Below are 19,624 nucleotides of genomic sequence, written 5' to 3'. Positions count from 1 at the left end.
TTTATCATCTTTTGCAGTACAAATGGTTTACGTCTAGCAACAAATCTACTTGTCCACTGTGCCGGGAAACATTTTTCTGAAAAAAAAGATATTTTGCTCTATTACTCCCAAACATTTTAAGTGCTGAAAGAAACCATTATTTCTGAATAGGATCTAAAAGAAAATTTCATTGATTTTTATGATGATCCTAAAATAAAGTTTACTTACCTCTATATTGTTTTGTAAAACATTTGGAAGCTTTTCTTTGGCATAAAATATTGACAAATTTACAATGTACAAAGCTCAGTTTATTTTAATTTGCATTTAAAAATAAATTTGAAAATAAATAATTTATGTGTATATGGTTTAATTATATATAGCATGCTGTGTGGAACATAAAAGAATTACAGATTATTAGAAAAGTAATAATCCTAATTATGCTAATTTAGTTTTGGGACAACTAGATAGTACAGTGGATAGAAATGCCAGGTCTGGAATCCATTCTAGTCTCACCTCAGATACTGATTGTGACTCTGGTTAAGACACTTATTTGTTTGTCTCATCTGTAAAATGAACTAGAGAAGGAAATGGCAGTACCTTTGTCAATAAAACTCCAAATAGGGTTACAAATGACTGAAAAACTGAACCAAAAGAAATACAACTTCAAAATTTTAAACTTCTTTGCTAGTCTAAATTCTTTTACTGATGGAGGGGAAGAATTTCATAGATTAAATAGATTTATTAGTGGAAATAAGCAGACTGCTTTCAGACACTTAGTTTGAGAGATGACCTATTCTTTGTTTCTCTCAAACAATGAATTCAGTTTTTCAACCTCATCTCCTTTGTATTTAATTAAAAATTTTAATTGGATTTAAAGAAGCTTTTTGAAATCCAAGATTAAAAAAAGGAGTTGACAGGTGCTAAAATGTGTTTCAATATCAAGTTCTCTCTCTCTCTCTCTTTAGGTTTTTGCAAGGCAAATGGGGTTAAGTGGCTTGCCCAAGGCCACACAGATAGGTAATTATTAAGTGTCTGAGACTGGATTTGAACCCAGGTACTCCTGACTCCAGGGCCGTGCTTTATCCACTGTGCCACCTAGCCGCCCCTCAAGTTTTCTCTTAACTACTTTTTAAAAACCCTAATAATAACTTTTAGCAGTATAAGTTAGTTAAAACTTAAAAAAAAATCAAAGTGCTAAGATGTCTTCAGGCATTTGTGAAATATTTGAATATACTATGACTTAAAAAATCCAATCTCACTTCTGTCATTATACTTAAGTTACAAAAGTTGAAATGTTACCCACTGGTAATAAATATATAAGTTATGTAGCATGTTTATACCCATAATTCCACAATGATGGAAGAATTATTCTAGAATGACTGTTCATCTTGTTTTACTTCAGGAGCCAAAGGAATTTTTTAAAAATAACTTTTTGGGATTCACTGTTCACTGCTGTTCATTTATGGGATGAATGGAATACCTACTTTTTATGGTTATAAATGCAATGTAGCAGTTTTATTTTTAGAATATCATTTGATAGTGTATCCTCTTACACTCTGTAAAGATATAAAGTTATTTTTCTAGTCAAGAATAACATTTCATAATTGTGCTTAATTAAGCATTTGTACAAATAACCTAAGTTCCATTAAACAGTTCAAAAAAGTAAAACACAAATGTTCTTGGTGTGGGAAATTACATTCTACATACTATATGTGGATATTAAGCCATTTTGTCATATCAGTGACATGAAATGCCATCAATTCTATGCTGCCAATTTTTAGAAAAAATTTGTCCCAAAATTTTTTTAAATTAAATTTTAGTATTTTTTTCCAATTAAATTAGCTTATCCCTTTTTCTTACCCAGTCCTCTGCAAATCAATAATAATAAAAATAATTTAAAAACCCAAATCCTTCTAAATTTCAAGTCCATAACCTTTCTGATAGGATGGGGTAGTAATATACTATTTTTTTTGTTCTCCTGAAATCATGATGTAGCATTCACAAAATATTTTTTATAATTCATATTGATTAAATGAGAACTAGTGTGGCATGGTGAACTGCGTTCAGATCCAACTAGACACACTCTCTGATCCTGGGAAAATCACTTAATCTTTCAGTACTCCAAGCAGCTTGTTTAAGTGTCTTAAAATTCTGGTGCTAATCTGCATTCATTGAATTTCCTCATCCTCATTCTGGAGTTCCCTATAAAAAATCATACTAGACCCTATCCTTCCTTGTCCTATCACTCAAATCCCTTAAAAGAATTATTTAGAAAAACCACAATAAAATTCCAAAAGGATGTGATTTCCTTCAGAAGAGCAAAAATATGTTTGGCAGAGATTTAAAAATGATTTTTAAAACAAAAATGCATAACTGTTAATGAACAGGAATATGTAAATTTAATTCAGGTGTTCATTACATATACTACTTTGGACAAGAATCCCTTAGCAAGGAGTAGCTAGCCTTCATAGAAGGGGCTGGCTTGTTATGATTCATAGGTTCATAGGATCATACTTTACCTTAACATGATTGAATCATCTAACAACAACTGTCAAACCCTTCTTCATTACTTAGTGACAGTGACATTTGCTAGGAATATACATTTTTCTTTTTTTTTGCAAGGTCACACAGCTAGGTAATTATTAAGTGTCTGAGGCCACATTTGAATTTAAGTCCTCATGACTCCAGGGCTGGTTTCTATCCACTGCACCACCTAGCTGCCCTAACGTTTTTAGACGATGTTCAATAAACCACTCTGACTTTGCTTATAGTTCAGAGAGGCAGCTAGGTGGCACAGTGGATACAGCACTGGTCGTGGAGTCAGGAGTCCCTGAGTTCAAATCTGGCCTCAGACACTTAATAATAATTACTTAGCTGTGTGACCTTGGGCAAGCCACTTAACCCCATCTACCTTGCAAAAACCTAAAAAAAACCAACACTGATTTAACTTGGTTTACCTAACTTGTTTTCAACACTTAAAAACCACACTCCAATTCTTTACCTGGCTCTTGGAATAACTTTGGCTTTAAAAGTATACCAGTGATTAAACATTTCATATAACGTTTTTAGAACTTGTTGAACTTTAGGATTGAAAGAATTTCTCCTCCTGCTTGTCTGGAAAGTACCCTTATGCCTTGTAAACCATATTTCTTCATTGTTTCCATAATTTCATCTGAAATTGAAATTAAATATAAAATCACATTAACTACTTTCGTAATGTTTACCTGATACTTGCTGAAAAAAATATAGCAAGATTATAATCACAGGATTTTAAATTACCTTTAAATCTCTCCATATTAGCTGCGTTGTTCCCCAAAAAACAGATTTATTCTTTTGCTAGAGCCATACTATTAAAGCCTTCCCAAACTGTAAACTGGCAAACTCTTGCTTTGCTGGCATAGCCTTTGAGAAAAACCCAGGGTCATCTCATGAAGTAAAGAGGCAATCAATCAATCAATCAATCAATCAGTCTACCATCTTATCTATAAAAATTATATAAATATGTATGTGTAAACATGTTAAGTGTGCATATATTTATATTTTGTAAAAAATATTTATAGTTTATTAATCTAAAATGTTCATTTTAATATGCAATTATATAACAAAAATGTTAGTGGACCCCTTGTGGTGAATAGCATGGAAAGATGGACAACAGTTACAGGATGAATTACATCTTGATCATTGGAGGGAACTTTGAAATTGATGAGATCACAGATCCATTCAAATATTACACCAAAAATATGATAGTAAAGAAATGTTTAGTGTTAGTAAATTGGACTCCTTATTAGTGTTCAATATCTGTGCTAAGAAAACAGCATTTGTTTCTGATAATAGAAAAATGAATTTTACTGGAATAGAATGTATATTTGTTTTTGAAGAAATGAACCCTTAGAAAAGAAAAAGCATTGAAACAGAGATCCTAATTTCAAATGTAAGGAACATAAATTGAAATCAAGATATGAAAAAAAAAGTGCAACTTTGTGAGACAAGAGTGTGAGGGTCTCTATTTCATTGGTATGGGAAATTTTACCATGTGTGAAAACTCCCATCAAAACAGGTCCTTCAGGGTGCTAGGTGGCACAATGGATAGAGCACTGGCTCTAAGGAGGACCTGAGTTCAAATCCAGCCTCAGACACTTAGTACCTAGCTGTGTGGCCTTGGGCAAGCTACTTAACCCCACTGTCTTGCAAAAACCAAAAAAAAAAAACAAACCCCAAAAACCCAACCACCCCAAACAATAGATCCTTCTCTGCCCATTGAGAAGACAAGCAATATGATATTCATTTTCCATGAGAAGTTCTATATTAGCCATATTGTTTTAAAAAAACATCATTATTAAAGGAAGTGAAGAACAATTTACTTCAATTTGAGAGTTTGTTAGTTCTCTGGAGGTGAGAAGCATTTTTTATTATTAGTCCTTTCACACAGTCTTGGAACATTGTATTGATCACAATAGTTGTTTTTTCACAGTTGATATTTACTGTTTTGCTCACTTCACTCTAACAATTCATATAAGTCTTTGCAGATTTTTCTGACACCATTCCTACTCATTTTTTTGTTTTTTGAAGGTAATGGGATTAAGTGGCTTGCCCAAGGTCACACAGCTATGTTCATTTCTTACAGCACACTAGTACTATCACAGTCATATACCACTTGTTCAAGCACTCCCAATTGGTGGACATCCTCCAATTCTTTGCCACCACAATAAGAACTGATATATTTGTATATGTACACACACACACACTACATGTACTTTTTCTTTGATTTCTCAGGGTTACAAACCTAGTAGTGGTATTGCTTGGTGTAGAGTTTTATAGCTCTTTGAGCATAGTTCCAAATTGTTCTCCAGAAAGGTCATACCAGTTAACAACTCTACCAACAGTGCATTAGTACACCTATTTTTCCACATCCCCTCCAGGGTCTGTCACTTTTCTGCCATGTTGTTGGTCAATCTGATAAGTAGTTCCTTAGAGTTGTTCTAATTTGTATTTCTTCAATGAGCACTTTAAAGCATTTTTTCACATGACTGTTAATAGCTTTGATTTCTTTGACTTGTTCATATCCTCTGACCATTTATCAATTGGGGAATGTTATATTTATAAATTTGGCTTGGTTCCCTATATTTTTTTTTTAGGTTTTTGCAAGACAAATGGGATTAAGTGGCTTGCCCAAGGTCACACAGCTAGGTAATTATTAAGTGTCTGAGACCAGATTTGAACTCCAGGGCCGGTGCTTTATCCACTACGCCACCTAGCTGCCCCAGTTCCCTATATTTTTGAGAAATGAGACCTTCATCAGAGAATCTTGGTCAAAATTTCCTCCCCAATTACCCGATTTCCTTCTAATATTGGCTACAATGCTTTTGTTTGTGCAAAAACTTTAATTTTGTGTAATCAAAATTATCTACTTCATCTTCCCAAACTTTTTAAATTTTCTTTAAGGCCTGAGGCCGGATTTGAATTCAGGTCCTGACTCCAGGGCCTGTGCTCTATCCACTACTTACTTTTTTACATCATGAACTCTAATCTTATTCCTACATCTGAGAGGTAAATTTTTCCGTGCTCTCCTAATTTGCTTTTATCATTCTTTACATCTAAATCATGTACCTATTTTGACCTTATCTTGATATGTGATGTGAGAAATTGATGTATGCCTAGCTTCTGCCAGACTGTTTTCCAGTTTTCCCAGATGTTTCTGTGAAACAGTGAGTTCTGCTTCAAAAGCTCGGATCTTTGGTTTATCAAACATTATATTACTCTGGCCATTTGCTTTGCTACTGTGTATTGAATACTCAATCTATTCCACTGGTTCACCACTGTATTTTTTGGCCAGTACTAGATAGTATTGAATAATTACCACTTTGTAATATAATTTGAACTTTGGTACTGCTAGTCTGCCTTTCTTCACATTCTTTCTTTGATTCCTTTGATATTCTTGACCTATGGTCATTCATAATAGCATAATTATGGAGATAGAAATAAAGGTAGGGTAGATAATAACAAGAACTGATCAGTTACATATATAAGTGAAGTCAGGATGACTAGAGAAGTTCAATGTAATGAGGATGTAGTGCCTAGAAAAAGTTACATTTTTTTTATGACTAAATAGCAGTATACATATTTGAGAAACTCAGGCAAAATGAGTTTTGTTTTTAAAATGAGTAAAATAAAACTACCTAATATATCCAATTAAACAGCATTAAAAACCTACTTTATCCCGTCCTTCTCCAATGTTAATATCCCATTGTTTTATGTTTGAAAGCTTTGTTATATAATTTCAGATAAGCAAACCATTGAAAGATAAACTCAACTTTATTACCTGGATTGTTTTCTTTAATGGTAACTAAAAAAAAAAATCCTTCTGGTGATAGTAGGTCTGCAGCCAAAGGGAAGAATCTGTCCATGACTTCTCGGCCATTTCTGCCACCAGCCCAAGCAGCCTCAATTCCATGACTTCCTACCTGTGTTATCAGTTGGAAAGAATCTTTTGATTTTTATTTAATTAAAATTATGTCTGGAACTCCAAACTACTGAAATTTTTAATTAACCTTAGATTTTTATTGTTTGTTGAGAATACGTAAATAGCAGCAAAACTTTGTTGGGAATATAAATTAGCTTCTATACACATTTATCCTGCTCTTGAGAAACCAGATATGGTATAAGAAAATATGCAAAAATACACTTTAAAAAACCCCAAAACATATCCTTATTGCTTCAGGTCCAAAGATGACCCAACTATTAGATTCTGGAAGTAAAAGTTTGAACAGATACATTACAAATGACCCATGATCATCATCAAGGTGGTAAAATCTTAAAGAGCTGTGATAGCAGCTATGTTCCTTCAATAGTGGAGGGTTCAGAATTGATATGGTTTACCAGGTTGCAAAGAAAAATGGGGGTAATACTTTGGTGGATGTGTGATCTTATAAGTGGGTGTTCCCTCCCACAGATTAATAACTCAGCTATGTTTTCTCATCTGGTGTGTTTTTACCCATTTTATCCTATAAATCCTCCATACAGAATCTGACAACTCAAGCAATCTCAGGTTAAGTCTACCTTAATTCTTACCTTCACTTTGCCATGATCACCGATACCTTTGAATCAAAGAGAGATAAAAAATGGGCCTTCTTATTAATCACTATCTAGGTATTTATATTTATTTGTGGACAGGTATCCTGTATCACAATCTGGGTATTCCCTGTTATAGGTGGGACTTGAAGGGGTTTTTTCCCCCACCTTTAGTATTTAGAGCTGGAGTGAGGCCTTTTGTAAGATCAAGGAAGAGAAACAATTCATTGCTGTGAACTTGATGTTGATTATCTTTATTGATAATGTGATTTTTTTTAAGAATCAATTTTTTTTTATTTTTTAGGTTTTTTTGCAAGGCAAATGGGGTTAAGTGGCTTGTCCAAGGCCATACAGCTAGGTAATTTTTAAGTGTCCGAGATCGGATTTGAACCCAGGTACTCCTGACTCCAGGGCTGGTGCTCTATCCACTGTGCCACCTAGCTGCCCTGGTAATGTGATTTTTATTATGTACAGTAGTGAATAACCCTATAAAGATGAGCCTTTTTCTGTCCCTTAAAATATGATTCTCTGAACCTTTGTATCCTTACCTGTAAAGCAAGGAGCACAATGTGTTTCTTCCAGTTCTAAAGTTCTAATATTTTAATTCCAGTATTTGTCATTTATAAAGTCCATACCTATGTTTTCCTCTATTATTGAGCAAGATTTTTATGACTGTCACATGTTAGGATAAAACCTAATTCCTAGAAGGCTAATCCTAACTTAACTTTAATATTTGAAGGACATATAATCTTTGGTTATTAGTAGTAGTTTTCTAATCTCTCAATTTGATTGATCTTTGAGAAACATATACCCACTGCAGTTCAGTTAAACAAATAAAATATACAAAACATCATTCTCACAATATTATACAAAGACAAAAATAACTTCAAGAACTTCCATCCTATAATATAAACAAAAAAATAAAACAGAATTGGGAGTGAAAGGAGTAGAGAGCTCAAAAAGTTCAAGGAGTAACAGAGAAGGGAAGAGAGCACAAATAGGGAATAGAATCAGGAGAGGCATCATGAAGGGGGTGGTACTATTAAGCTTTGCGGGAAAAGGGGGATTCTAAAAGGTAGAATTGAGAGGGCAATCTCAAACTTCTAAAAAACTTTAAAAATTAAAAGGTAATATGTCAGGGTGGCTAGGTGGCGCAGTGGACAGAGCACCAGCCCTGGAGTCAGGAGTCCCTGAGTTAAAATTTGGCCTCAGACACTTAATAATTACCTAGCTGTATGGCCTTGGGCAAGCCACTTAACCCCATTTGCCTTGCAAAAACCTTAAAAAAAAATGTCATCAAATAGTTGTGAACATGACTTGACCCAGTATCTTGACCAGTATCTATCCCTCTAATCTTACCCTTTTTACTAAGGGGAGAAGGCATATTTTCACCATCTTAGCATTCTGGGATCAAGATTAGTCATTGTAATTAATCAGTAAAAATACCTCCTAAATATTTTCACATTACTTCAGCCATTGTGGGTTCTGATCCTTTACTTTGTACCTATTTATACAATACATTTTATGTTTTTCTGATCATGTCCACTAAACTTTGAAATTCTGCCTTGTCTAAACTGTCCTGAATAGTAAGTGAAAGGAAACTCCCTTAGTTTATTTTTTCCTCTAACCTGACAACCCCAATCCATTCTTCAAATCCCATAATATTCTGGAGATTTTACTAAATGTCCTTTTGCCATATGCATATTCCCGCTCCTATCTACATTTCATCTTTTGATACTAAGAATATGAATCAGACCAGTATTACCCAACTACAGGCATTCAGCACAGTGAATGACACAGTGAGGGCACTTTATTGCTCTTACTCAACTCTATGTTCTTTTCACCATCTCTGAGGTGCCTTGTGCCATGACCTATCTTCATGGCCACCAATCCCATTTCAGAATACAATAGAAGCTTCCAAAGCATAGAAATGATTTCACAGTTGAGTCTGTATTCTCAGCATCCAGCAGTGGCTGATGCACAGCATTTTTTTTTTTTAATTTTATTTTAGGCAATGGGGTTAAGGTCACACAGGCAATTATTAAGTGTCTGTGGTTTGATTTGAACTTAGCTCCTCCTGACTCCAGGGCTGGTGCTCTATCCACTGTGCCACCTAGCTGCCCCTATCTTCCAACATTTTAAGTTACTGTTGCTCTGTATGATAAATGAAAGACTATATTCCATTCCCTGGCTGAATCTTATGAATGTTTCTGAAAACCATGAAATATATATATGAAAACCTCATGTGAGGAGGAAGAATTTAATTTAGTGGGGATAACTTAGCCTTCTGAATATTTCTCCAAGCTGCACTACTTTTTTTGTGAATGTTTACAAAGTAAACATTTAGGAATAGACCTAAAACCAAAAACTAAGAGAGCTTCACCATGGATAGCTTTGATTTTATCAAGGTAAGGTCATCTGCTGAATAGGGTAGAATTAGGGTCTTGAGAAGAAACTCAAGTTTAAAGTAGCTTAGTCACTATAAAGTGTGTACTAGTATTTCATAAATGAATAAACAGATTGCTGTGTAGCAGTGAAGAACCAGAGATTAAAATGACAGGAATAGTTTAACTTCTTCCAGAAGGAGATGGGAATTGGCTAGTAGCAACAAAGTTAATTGAAGCAAAGGATGAGAGGTTCAATGACAGTCATAATGGTGAAGGAAGTCACTAATTTAAACTTCATTCACAATCCTTATGAGAGGGATTGGCGCTCTGACCAGGAGGAAATGGTGGGTCCTGTAATAAAGGAGTTCTAAAGTCTCTGAGAGCATTTGGCAGTGGGTCAGCTCTTTATTCTTCCATCTCTTACCACCAGTTCTAATCAGGACCTATGTGGGGCAGCACTGGGAGCAACACTTGTTCATTCTGCAGCAGTTTTTATCCATCTAACTATGTAATGATGGAGGGAGGTATAGGTACCATTTTCATTGATGCTACCCCATAGTGGAGAGATGTGAATGATGACATAATAAAATTCATTAAATACTAGCCAATGTTAAGAAACCTAAAGATAATGGTCATTTTAAATTTTTATATAGCTCTTACCTCTTCAGAAGGTGTTACTACATAGGGTGGGTTAAATACCAGAAGATCAACTTTCCTGAATAGCCTTGGTAGCAATCCTTTGGCCTAGATACAAATCAAAATTGTCAACTGAACTTTGTGGTTAAATGTCAGTGCCTACAATGTCACTTGTATTCTTACAGAAGAAATGATGTGTTTAGTGTACTGCAGAGCATAACTGGCTCAGGAGCTAAAACATTGTCCAATCACACATTTTCATCTTAAATCTCACATAAATTTGCACAAAATATAAATTTTTTAGAACATGGAAACCGATTCATCAAAATAAGCATAAAATGTTTGGGTATGCTATTGATGTTCAACAATGCAGATTGCGCATGTCAGTAAATTTTTGTAAAATGAAGTAGGCAAATGCCAGATTATGGCAAGTTGGAAACAGAAATAGTTGCATTTCATAAATATTTAAAATCCAGTCTATTTTTTGATTGAAAATTTTTTTAAAAAGATGACTTTTTTGAGTCAATAAATTCATTTCAGCTAGGTAGATAGAGCACAGGCCTTGGGAGTCAGGTTGACAGGAGCAATGAACAATTTCACCCTGATTGCCTCCAGGCATCCAGGGCCATTTCCAGTCATCCTGATTCATATCTGGCCACAGGACTCAGAAGACTCCAGATGAAAAAGTGAGGTAGTTGACTTGGTCAAGATAAGTTAAATAACTCCCACAGTCAAGTGTCAAAAGCAAAATCTTAACTCAGATCTTCTGATTCTATTCACTGTGATTGGCTCTTTATGTCTCCCTGTACCAGTCTATACCTTTTTAAAAGTTGGGGAGAATTTTTTATTTTATACCAGTAGTATAGGACTGTACTGTAGGAAAAGGACTACTCTCACCAAATCTGTAATTACTGGCTGAATGTGAACTCTATTACACAGTGCTGTCTCCAAGGTACAGTCAACTGCTTTGGGGTTGATATCAGTACACCTATAAAAAAGATAAAAAACAAAGTAATAACCTTTTTAATAACAACAAATAACCTTTTTAGAATCAAACTGACGAAAGAAATCAAGAAATGTTTAATTTTTTCTAAGTATAAGAAAATGTAGATGCACATTTGTGACTTTCTTATCCTGACAACTTGGTATCACTATAAAATTGTTTAGAATTGCAGAATATTAGAAAGAGAAGGAAATTTATATATCATTTCTCTTAAAAACCTATAGATGAATCATTTAGACCCAAATTCATGTTATACATATATGTATATATTTTTGTCAGAAAAGGCATATTATATTATTCAATCTTGAGTCAATTACATGTTTTAACTTTTGCAATTAAAAATATGTTCTCTTGTAAATGTTAATGATTAATTACTTAATATACTCTTCAGAATAACTGGTGAAATTATACTTACATATATAAAGCCTGAGGGCCAATAATTGAAGCCAGGAATGCAGATACGATGCCAGATCCTGCTCCAATTTCAAGGCATATCTCTACTCTGAAGTGAAAATGTTGTATTTAGTTATAAAATAATGTGACCCACAAGTTTTAGCATAAATCTTTACTGTTCTGTCATCCCCCTATAGAAAGTTAATATTATATGCATATGCAAAAATACTCATAATCTTTTTATACTTAATACTGTAAAGCTCAAAATTCCAGAATTATTCTGTGTATGCAAAAAGTGTCTTATGTATATTTGTGGTATCTCTAGATGGTTTTAAGATAAATTCAGTAAAATATTATACAACTGGATACTTATTCCTTGACAAAATAGGAATATTTACCATGTTAATTTTACTAGGTTTTTAAAAACTTTAGAAGTTTTTTTTTCCCTATAATATGTGTATTAGAAAGTTGAAGGATCCTTGGTTCTAATTTAGAGTGACAAAGGAATTCCCTACATGGTGTTAAGTAAAGAGCCTCAGACTTTGGTGAAACACTGAAATATTTGCTTGTCTATTTTTTCTTTTTGCATGTCTGAGGCTAGTACTTTTATATTTTCATCCAAATTAAGAACTTAATATTAATTTCAAGAGAGATATGTGGTGTAATGGATAGAGGAGCACAATTGTAAACTTGAAAAATTACCCTTCATACATTGGTGTATTACAGTGACAAATTCACCTGAGCTCTTTGTCTCCAGCAACTCCCTATGGCTATCTAAATTATAGAAAGTAACCTCTGCACTAGTAGAAAGAGGTTGCCCAAATCATATGAAATTACAAATCAGAATCTAAAATAAATTCCAAATTATTTTATTATATTTATCTATATAAATTATGTATCTAGAAATAACAAGAACCCCAAATCAACTTTTTCTGATGGCATGAGTAATTCTCTTATGGACATATCCACCTTTTTCCTATAATTAAATTTTATTTCATTTTCAGATCTGCATTCTCTTGCTTAGCCTTTTTTTTCATTCCCCTAATTGTAAAAGCAAGAAAAACAAAACTTATGTTACACACATGTATAATCAAGCAAAACCAACCGGTCATGTTTCAAAGAAAAAAATATCTCAATCTACACTGAGTTACTGAGTAGTATCTAATCGATTGTGGCTAGTCATTGTGCCAATCTTTCCTAAGTTTTTCAAAGTCGTTTTTCTTTACAATACAATCATTACTGACAAACACATTTTGACCAAATCCATCAACAAACAAATCAACTCTGGAGCATACCATCCTTTTGAAGGCAGTCCATAATTGTTTTTTAAAAATTATTTTTATTGATGTTTTCTATTTCTTACATCACCAAGTATCCTATGTGTATCCCTCTCCCTCCCCTCCCCAGAACCATCCCATATGACAAAGAGTGAAGTCTTTTTGCTTTAGAAAGAGGTTAAAAAAAAAAATCAGCACAACTTATTGATACATTTAAAAAGTTAACACAAAAGGTGTTAAGTTAATTTTAGCAGTATTGTCATCTTTATCATATTGGTATGGTCTAGCCATGGAGCACGGAGTTTTTTCCAGCTCTAAGATGATCTTTATTTCTTTAAGGGACCCTTTGTAATTGAATCTATATAAATCTGGGAATTTGATTCCTAAGTGCTTTATATATTTTATGTAGTATATTAGGAAGTATACTATGAAAATGTATTTTCTATCTTTTATTGCTTCTTACATTTTATTATAAGATTTTTGAGGATTTTTTTCATAGACTGCAACTTTTCTGGGCAATTATCATTTGAATCCCTCTGCTTTCCAAGAAAACCCACACATCATCAGCAAAAAGGGGTACTTTTATTTCCTCTTTACCTATTTTTATTTAATTTCTTTCTTGTCTTACTGTTATTGATAGTATTTCCAGAACTATATATAATGAAGAGCATGGAAATCCTTGTTTTATGCCTGTTTTTATTAGCAAAGGTTCTGGTGAATGTCCACTGCTTATGATGCTTGTTTTGGTTCTAGACAGATGCTATTTAAGATATTTAAAAAAATATCCTTCTATGCCCATAATTTGTTGGGTATTTAATCATAAAAGTACTGTACTCCATCAAAGATTTTTTTTCTGCATCTGTTAAGCTAATTGTGTGGTTTTGAATATTTTGGCTTTAAATAGTATGTTGAATGACATACCCAGATTATCGGTCTCACTTGATCATGATGGATGATTTCTTAGATAACTCACTATAGCCTGTTGGAAAGGATTTTATATAAAATTTTAAGTCAATATTCATTAATTATATTAACCAACAGTTTTCTTTCCATATTTTATATTTCTTTGTTTTAGGTATTAGGACTTATTTGTCTCAGTAAAAGGATTGTGGTAAGGACCTTAATTCTGAGGATAAATTGTGAAGTATAGGTATTAACTGTTCTTTAAAAGTTCGACAGACTTCTCCCTCAGGTCCAGGGACTTTTTCCTTTATAGTTAGATCTATTTCCTTTTCTGAGATTGGAGTTTTTAATATCACCATCTGGTCTTCTGACAGTTTTAATATTATTTTGTTTCTTTTTAATATTATTTTATGTCCTCAATTTTGTTCACAATATAACTGTGCATACTTTCTGAGCACTTTTTTTTTGCTGTGATGCCAGCCTATTTATTTTAAAAATCAAACCATGTTGCAGTATTATTTATACCTCCTATTGGAAGTTTTGAGCTATTACAACATCATAAATAATCAGAATAAGAAAATCAGTTCCTTACATGGCATAAATACAGCTTACATTTGTAAGCAATTCTAAAATATTTTGGAATAAGAGACAATTATTATTAAAAAGATAACACATCCAATCAAAATGTATCTAAAGAAACCCAGTTCTTTGTTTCATTACAAATAAATATGAATGTTTAAATTCCAGCATATAAATTTCACTATATCTACAAAATTTTAAAAGTTCTTTTATTTATAAAGTATTCAGTTATCACTAATTATCTTCTTTACTTCGAAAACGTTACCAACCCATCATCTTCCATCTTCCTAATTATTGAAGAGGGTAATACTATTCTTCCAGTCCCTCAGGTGCCCAACCTAGCTTTCATCCTCAACTCCTCAACTGGTCCTCGACAGAGAAAGTAGAAAGAATTTTTGAGAAAGATGAAAAGGTTTGAAAGAGTTGCTATGAAGAATCGAATAGAGAATTGATAAGGGAGGTAAGAATAGAATTGCCTGTGAGGGTCTAAATCGAGTTTGGTAAAATGAATTTGTAATAGACCCAGTCACAGTTTGCATAATTTTCTCCACCTTTTTTCAGCAACACATGTAGAAGTGAAGATAGAGAATGCCATCTGTATGCAGGAGAAGGTACTGTGGAGTTTGAATGAAGACCAAAGACTATTATCTTCAATTTTTAGAAAAGTTGTCTTATGTATTACATAATTTTTCTATCTCTAATATTTTCTTTCTTCCTTATGGATATGTTTTTTCTCTCAACACATTCAATTTTGATCTATGTATATCATGGAAACAATGTAAAGATTAACAGATTGCCTTCTATGGGGGGAGAGGGAGAGGGAAGGGAGGAAGCGGGAGGGAAAGACCTTGTCAAAAAATGATTTAGAAACGACTACTGTATATTATTAGAAAATAAATAAAATATTTATATAATTTTTAAAAAAAGACTTAGAGAAGCTGATGCAAAGTGAAATGTACTATGTACAAAATATCAGCAAGATAATAGGCAAAGTAACAGTTGTGAATGACTTAGCAATTCTCAGTAATACAAAGATCCAAGACAACTCTGAAGGACTTATAGATGAAACATGCTATCCACCCCAGACAAGAACTGATGGTGTCTGAATACAGATTGAAGCATGTTTTTTTTTTAGTTTTTTTGTTTTTTTTGTTTTTTGCAAGGCAATGGGGTTAAGTGGCTTGCCCCTGGCTAGGTTAAGTGTCTGAGGCAGGATTTGAACTCAGGTACTTCTGATTCCAGGGTTGGTGCTCTATCCACTGCACCACCTAGCCGCCCCCAGAACTTCAATTAAAAACAAATGTTAATTGTTTTTACATGTAATTGGAGAAAAATAAAATACTAAATAAATTTTTAAAACAGAAAAAAAATGATATCTAGTGGAGCAATGGAACAGATTAGGCACACAGTATACAAAAGCAAATGAGCACAGTAACTCAGTGTATGATCAACCCAAATATCCCAGCTATTGTGGCAAATACTCATATTTAATTAAAACTGTTCAGAAATTAGACAATAGCTTGAAAGTAGGAATAGACCATATTCCAAGATAAACTGTGGATCCCTTATCTGCTTTGTTTTTTTAGGTTTTTTGCAAGGCAAATAGGGTTAAGTGGCTTGCCCAAGGCCACACAGCTAGATAATTATTAAGTGTCTGAGACCGATTTGAATCCTGGTACTTCTGACTCCAGGGCTGGTGCTTAGTCCACTGCGCCACCTAGCCGCCCCCCCTTATCTGCTTTCTTTGGTATAGTCTCCACACCCTCCACCTACCTCTCCATGTTCGCCCCCACCTCCTACTCCAGATTTAATCTCTTTAACTATAGGAACTATCTCTTTTTCTTATTTGTATTCCCAGTGCCTTAATAAAAGTTCAGTGAAATGAAAGTGGGCACATGATTTATATATAATATAAAGGTCAAAATCATAAAAAAATAATTAGTGAGGCATGGAAAAAATTTCCTTTTAAGTTCTATGATCAGGGAAAGAGGTTATGACCTCATGCTATAGAGATTCACATGAGAGAGGATGGATAATTTTGCTTACATAATATTAAAACTATATACAAATAAAACCAATAAGGGGAGGCTAGGTGGCGCTGTGGATAAAGCTCCCTGGAGTCAGGAGTACCTGGGTTCGAATCCGGTCTCAGACACTTAATAATTACCTAGCTGTGTGGACTTGGGCAAGCCACAACCCCATTTGCCTTGCAAAAATCTAAAAAAAAAAAACAAAAACAAAAAACCAAATAAAACCATTGCAGCTAAAAACTAGAAGACAATCAGAAAACTGGGAAAGGGGGAGATTTTTGCAGCAAATTTCTTGGATTAAGGTCTCATTTTTAAAACATACAGAAAATTGAACTAAACTATCTAAACTAAGCTATCCCCCAAATGAGAAATGACTAAAAGTTATGAATAGGCAGTTTTCAGAGGAAGAAGTCAAAGCTCCCAAGTTATATTAAAATTCCTCTAAATCACTAATAGAGTAATTCAAATTAAAACAACCCTGTGGTACACTTCACATTTGGATTGAAAAAGGAAAATGACAAATGCTGGAGGAAATGTGAAAAAGTAGGTCCACTTATAAAATGTTGGTGGAGTTGTGAACTAGTCCAACTATTCTGGGAAAAAAATTTGTAACTATGTCTTAAAAGCTATTAAACTGTGCATATTCTTTGAAAATGCCAGCAATCACACTACTAAATCTGGACCCCAAAGAGATCAAAGGAAAAGGAAAAAGAACCCATGAATATAAAGATATTGCCCTTGTTGTGATGGAAAAAATTGAAAATTGACAGGGTGGTCATCACTTGAGACTGTCTAAATATTTTATATAATGTGTGTGTGAGTATATGTGTGTGTTTGTGTATACCCATATATACATGTATATATGTAATACAACATGACTTTGCTGAAATGGTGAAGGGGATGGTTTCAGAAAAGCCTGTAAAGACTTATATGAACAGGTGCAAAATGAGGTGAACAGAATTAGGAGAATAATTTACAAAGAAATAGCAATATAAAGATAACCAACAATGGGGCAGCCAGGTAGCCCTCGATGAAGCATTGGTTCTGAAGTCCTGAAGTCAGGAGGATCTGAGTTCAAATTTAACTTCATCCACTCACAACTAACTGACCTTGGGCAAGTCACTTAACTCCATTGCCCCACAAAAAAAAAAACAACCCAACCAAAAATTTAGCAGTCTTGATCAATACAACCCAAGCACAATCCCAAAGGACTCAGGATGAAAATACGCTATTTCTCTTGAGATGGAGAACTGATGGACTCAGGCGGCAGATTTAAGTATAATTTGGGATGTGAAAATGTTTTGCACAACTGCTTACTTGTACTGAGTTTTGTATTTTCTTGTCTTAATGGGCAGGGAGAGTGAGAATTTGTAACTGAAAATAAAATTGATAATAAATTAAAATGGAGAGATAATACGTTCTTCCCAAGATTGTGAGGATCAAATGAGATATTTGTAAAGTACCTTGAAAACATTAAAACACTATAATAAATGCTAAGTATTGATATTATTATTTGTTGAAGTCGTGATTGCCAAAGAAAAGATCACATCATCAGAATGCTCATTAGAAGAGATTAGGGTGAACAAAAAAAAAACCCAGGTAAAATAAAAGTGTCATTTTAATTTTAAAAAAAAGAAGAGGGGCGGCTAAGTGGTGCAGTGGAAGGAGCATCCGCCCTGGAATCAGGAGGACCTAAGTTCAAATCCCGCCTCAGACACTTAATAAGCCACTAAATCCCACTGCCTTGCAAAAACTAAAAAAAAAAAGAGATTAAGGTGGTAGGTGATTTGAGAGAGCTGAAGGTGGGCTTTTTAATGAGGCTAACTATAAACACCTCAACATTTACATTAACACTAAACAAACCCCAATCCTAAAAGTTTTAACAAAGGATTAGTCATCCAGGCCATCTCCATTTTTTTTTTGCTTCTTATTACTTAAAGTCATGGATAGCCACTCCTATTATATCATTAGATTGGTTCTGACACCGAAAATAAATTCTAAACCACAGGGGTCTGTTAAATTGCGCTTAAACACACACACACACACACACACACACACACACACACATATTTTTTTTGTTAAATCTCCTTCATTAATAAAGAACACTTCAAATTGGAGCCAGGGGCACGGTGTGCCGGATCTGGAATGGGGTTGAGTTCAAATCCAGCCTCAGACTTACTAGCTATGTGACCCCGGGCAAGTACTTAACCCACTTTGCCTCAGTTGAATGAAATGTTGAAGCCAATGGACATACCGCCCCAGCATCTTTGCCCAAAAAAATCTCAAACGGGGCCACGGACCATTTTCCGTCGAGTTGGACAAGACTGGGAAAAAACAACCGAACCGCAAGATTTGAGAACGTGCTAAAATAGGCAAAGTCAGCCTTTTCCCACTATTATATTACTTATTATCTTTATTCTGAAGGTAAACCGCCAGCTGACCTGGCATTTCCAGCCGCGCCGCCCACGTCACCCCCACGTCATGCCCACGTCACCTCTTCCGCTTCCGGTCCCGCTTTCCGCCCCGGGCCGCTCCTTTCCGGCAGAGTCCTTCTTCCCCCTCCCTTTCCTTCCTGCCCCCGGCTCTGCTCCCACTCTCTCACCCCATCAGCTCCGCGGCCGCTGCCTCCAAGGCATCCAGCAACAGGAACGTATCCTCGGCCGGTTCGTATACCTCCCGGAAAGCACCCCGTCCCACGTGTCGGTACGATGGAGTAGGAAAACGTGGCGGGGCCCAGCCCCCCTGCGCCATCTCTATCCGCGCGTGCGCAGCTTGGGGCGGCCTCAGGGACGAGCCCGTAAGTCCCCGGAGCGCGCGCGTCGCCCGGAGCCTGCGCAGAGCTGCCCCCAAGGCGCGGGCATTGTTGTCTAATCGCGTTCGGAGTCCTTCTCACTTCCGCCCCTCTTTCCCCTTTAAGGATTCCGGGCTTTCCCCAGAGAAGGCGGGATTATCCGTTTGGATCCTTTTAGCCATAAATGCCTTTTAGAAAAGGCCATTCACCCCCCCCCCCTTGGCCTCCTTCAAAAAGCCCGCCTTCAGCTCCCACCAGCCCCCATTGCCAAAGCTGTTCAGTGGGTACAAAACAGCCCCCCGGTCTCAAGTATGGACAGAGAGTGAGCCAAAGCGGCCTCGCTCCCCATCAGGCCTTTCCTGGCACGTGTGGGATGCTCAGGAAGCCCCCTTTGCACCCGGCACTTCCTGGCGCCAGACCTTTAGATGTTGCCAAGGATGGCGCGCACGTGCCAGTGGTGGCCACCCGGCCCAGAGGGTGCCCAGCCGCCCGCAGACGCTGTGTGTGCGGGCCCTCTCTGGCCAAGGTCTGGGTGGAGGAGGCGGGAAGGCCCGGGCCAAGCCTCACCCCCTCCTGCT

General features: G+C 35.5%; 2 protein-coding genes across 5 annotated transcripts in view; one reads left to right on the top strand and one right to left on the bottom strand.

The window, feature by feature from the left end:
• The window catches only part of LTN1 (listerin E3 ubiquitin protein ligase 1), a 104,666-nt gene extending 104,363 nt beyond the window's left edge, over nt 1-303 (top strand). For all 3 annotated transcript variants that reach the window (XM_074213953.1, XM_074213952.1, XM_074213951.1), the window contains one exon: nt 18-303. In XM_074213953.1, coding sequence (XP_074070054.1) covers nt 18-80 — 63 coding nt within the window. In that variant the 3' untranslated portion in view covers nt 81-303. The remainder of the gene's footprint in view (nt 1-17) is intronic.
• HEMK2 (HemK methyltransferase 2, ETF1 glutamine and histone H4 lysine) lies at nt 17-19,091 on the bottom strand. Of its 2 annotated transcripts, XR_012473987.1 has the most exons (7): nt 18,858-19,091; nt 11,489-11,575; nt 10,968-11,058; nt 10,095-10,178; nt 6,299-6,440; nt 2,981-3,151; nt 17-76 (listed from the first exon to the last, which is right to left on the bottom strand). XR_012473987.1 is itself a non-coding variant. In XM_074213955.1 (6 exons), exons 1-6 carry the CDS (start codon nt 19,004-19,006, stop codon nt 3,045-3,047), a joined length of 660 nt encoding a protein of 219 aa, XP_074070056.1. In that variant the 5' UTR covers nt 19,007-19,090; the 3' UTR covers nt 17-3,044. The 2 variants fall into 2 exon arrangements, 1 of the variants encoding a protein (XP_074070056.1); XM_074213955.1 differs by having other exon boundaries at nt 17-3,151; nt 18,858-19,090.
• Between the last annotated feature and the right edge of the window lie 533 nt (nt 19,092-19,624).

Source organism: Macrotis lagotis, chromosome 1 (genome assembly GCF_037893015.1).
Source record: "Macrotis lagotis isolate mMagLag1 chromosome 1, bilby.v1.9.chrom.fasta, whole genome shotgun sequence".
Taxonomy (NCBI): Eukaryota; Metazoa; Chordata; class Mammalia; order Peramelemorphia; family Peramelidae; genus Macrotis; species Macrotis lagotis.
Note: the sequence above shows the minus strand (reverse complement) of the source record. Positions and strands in the feature narration are given on the sequence as shown.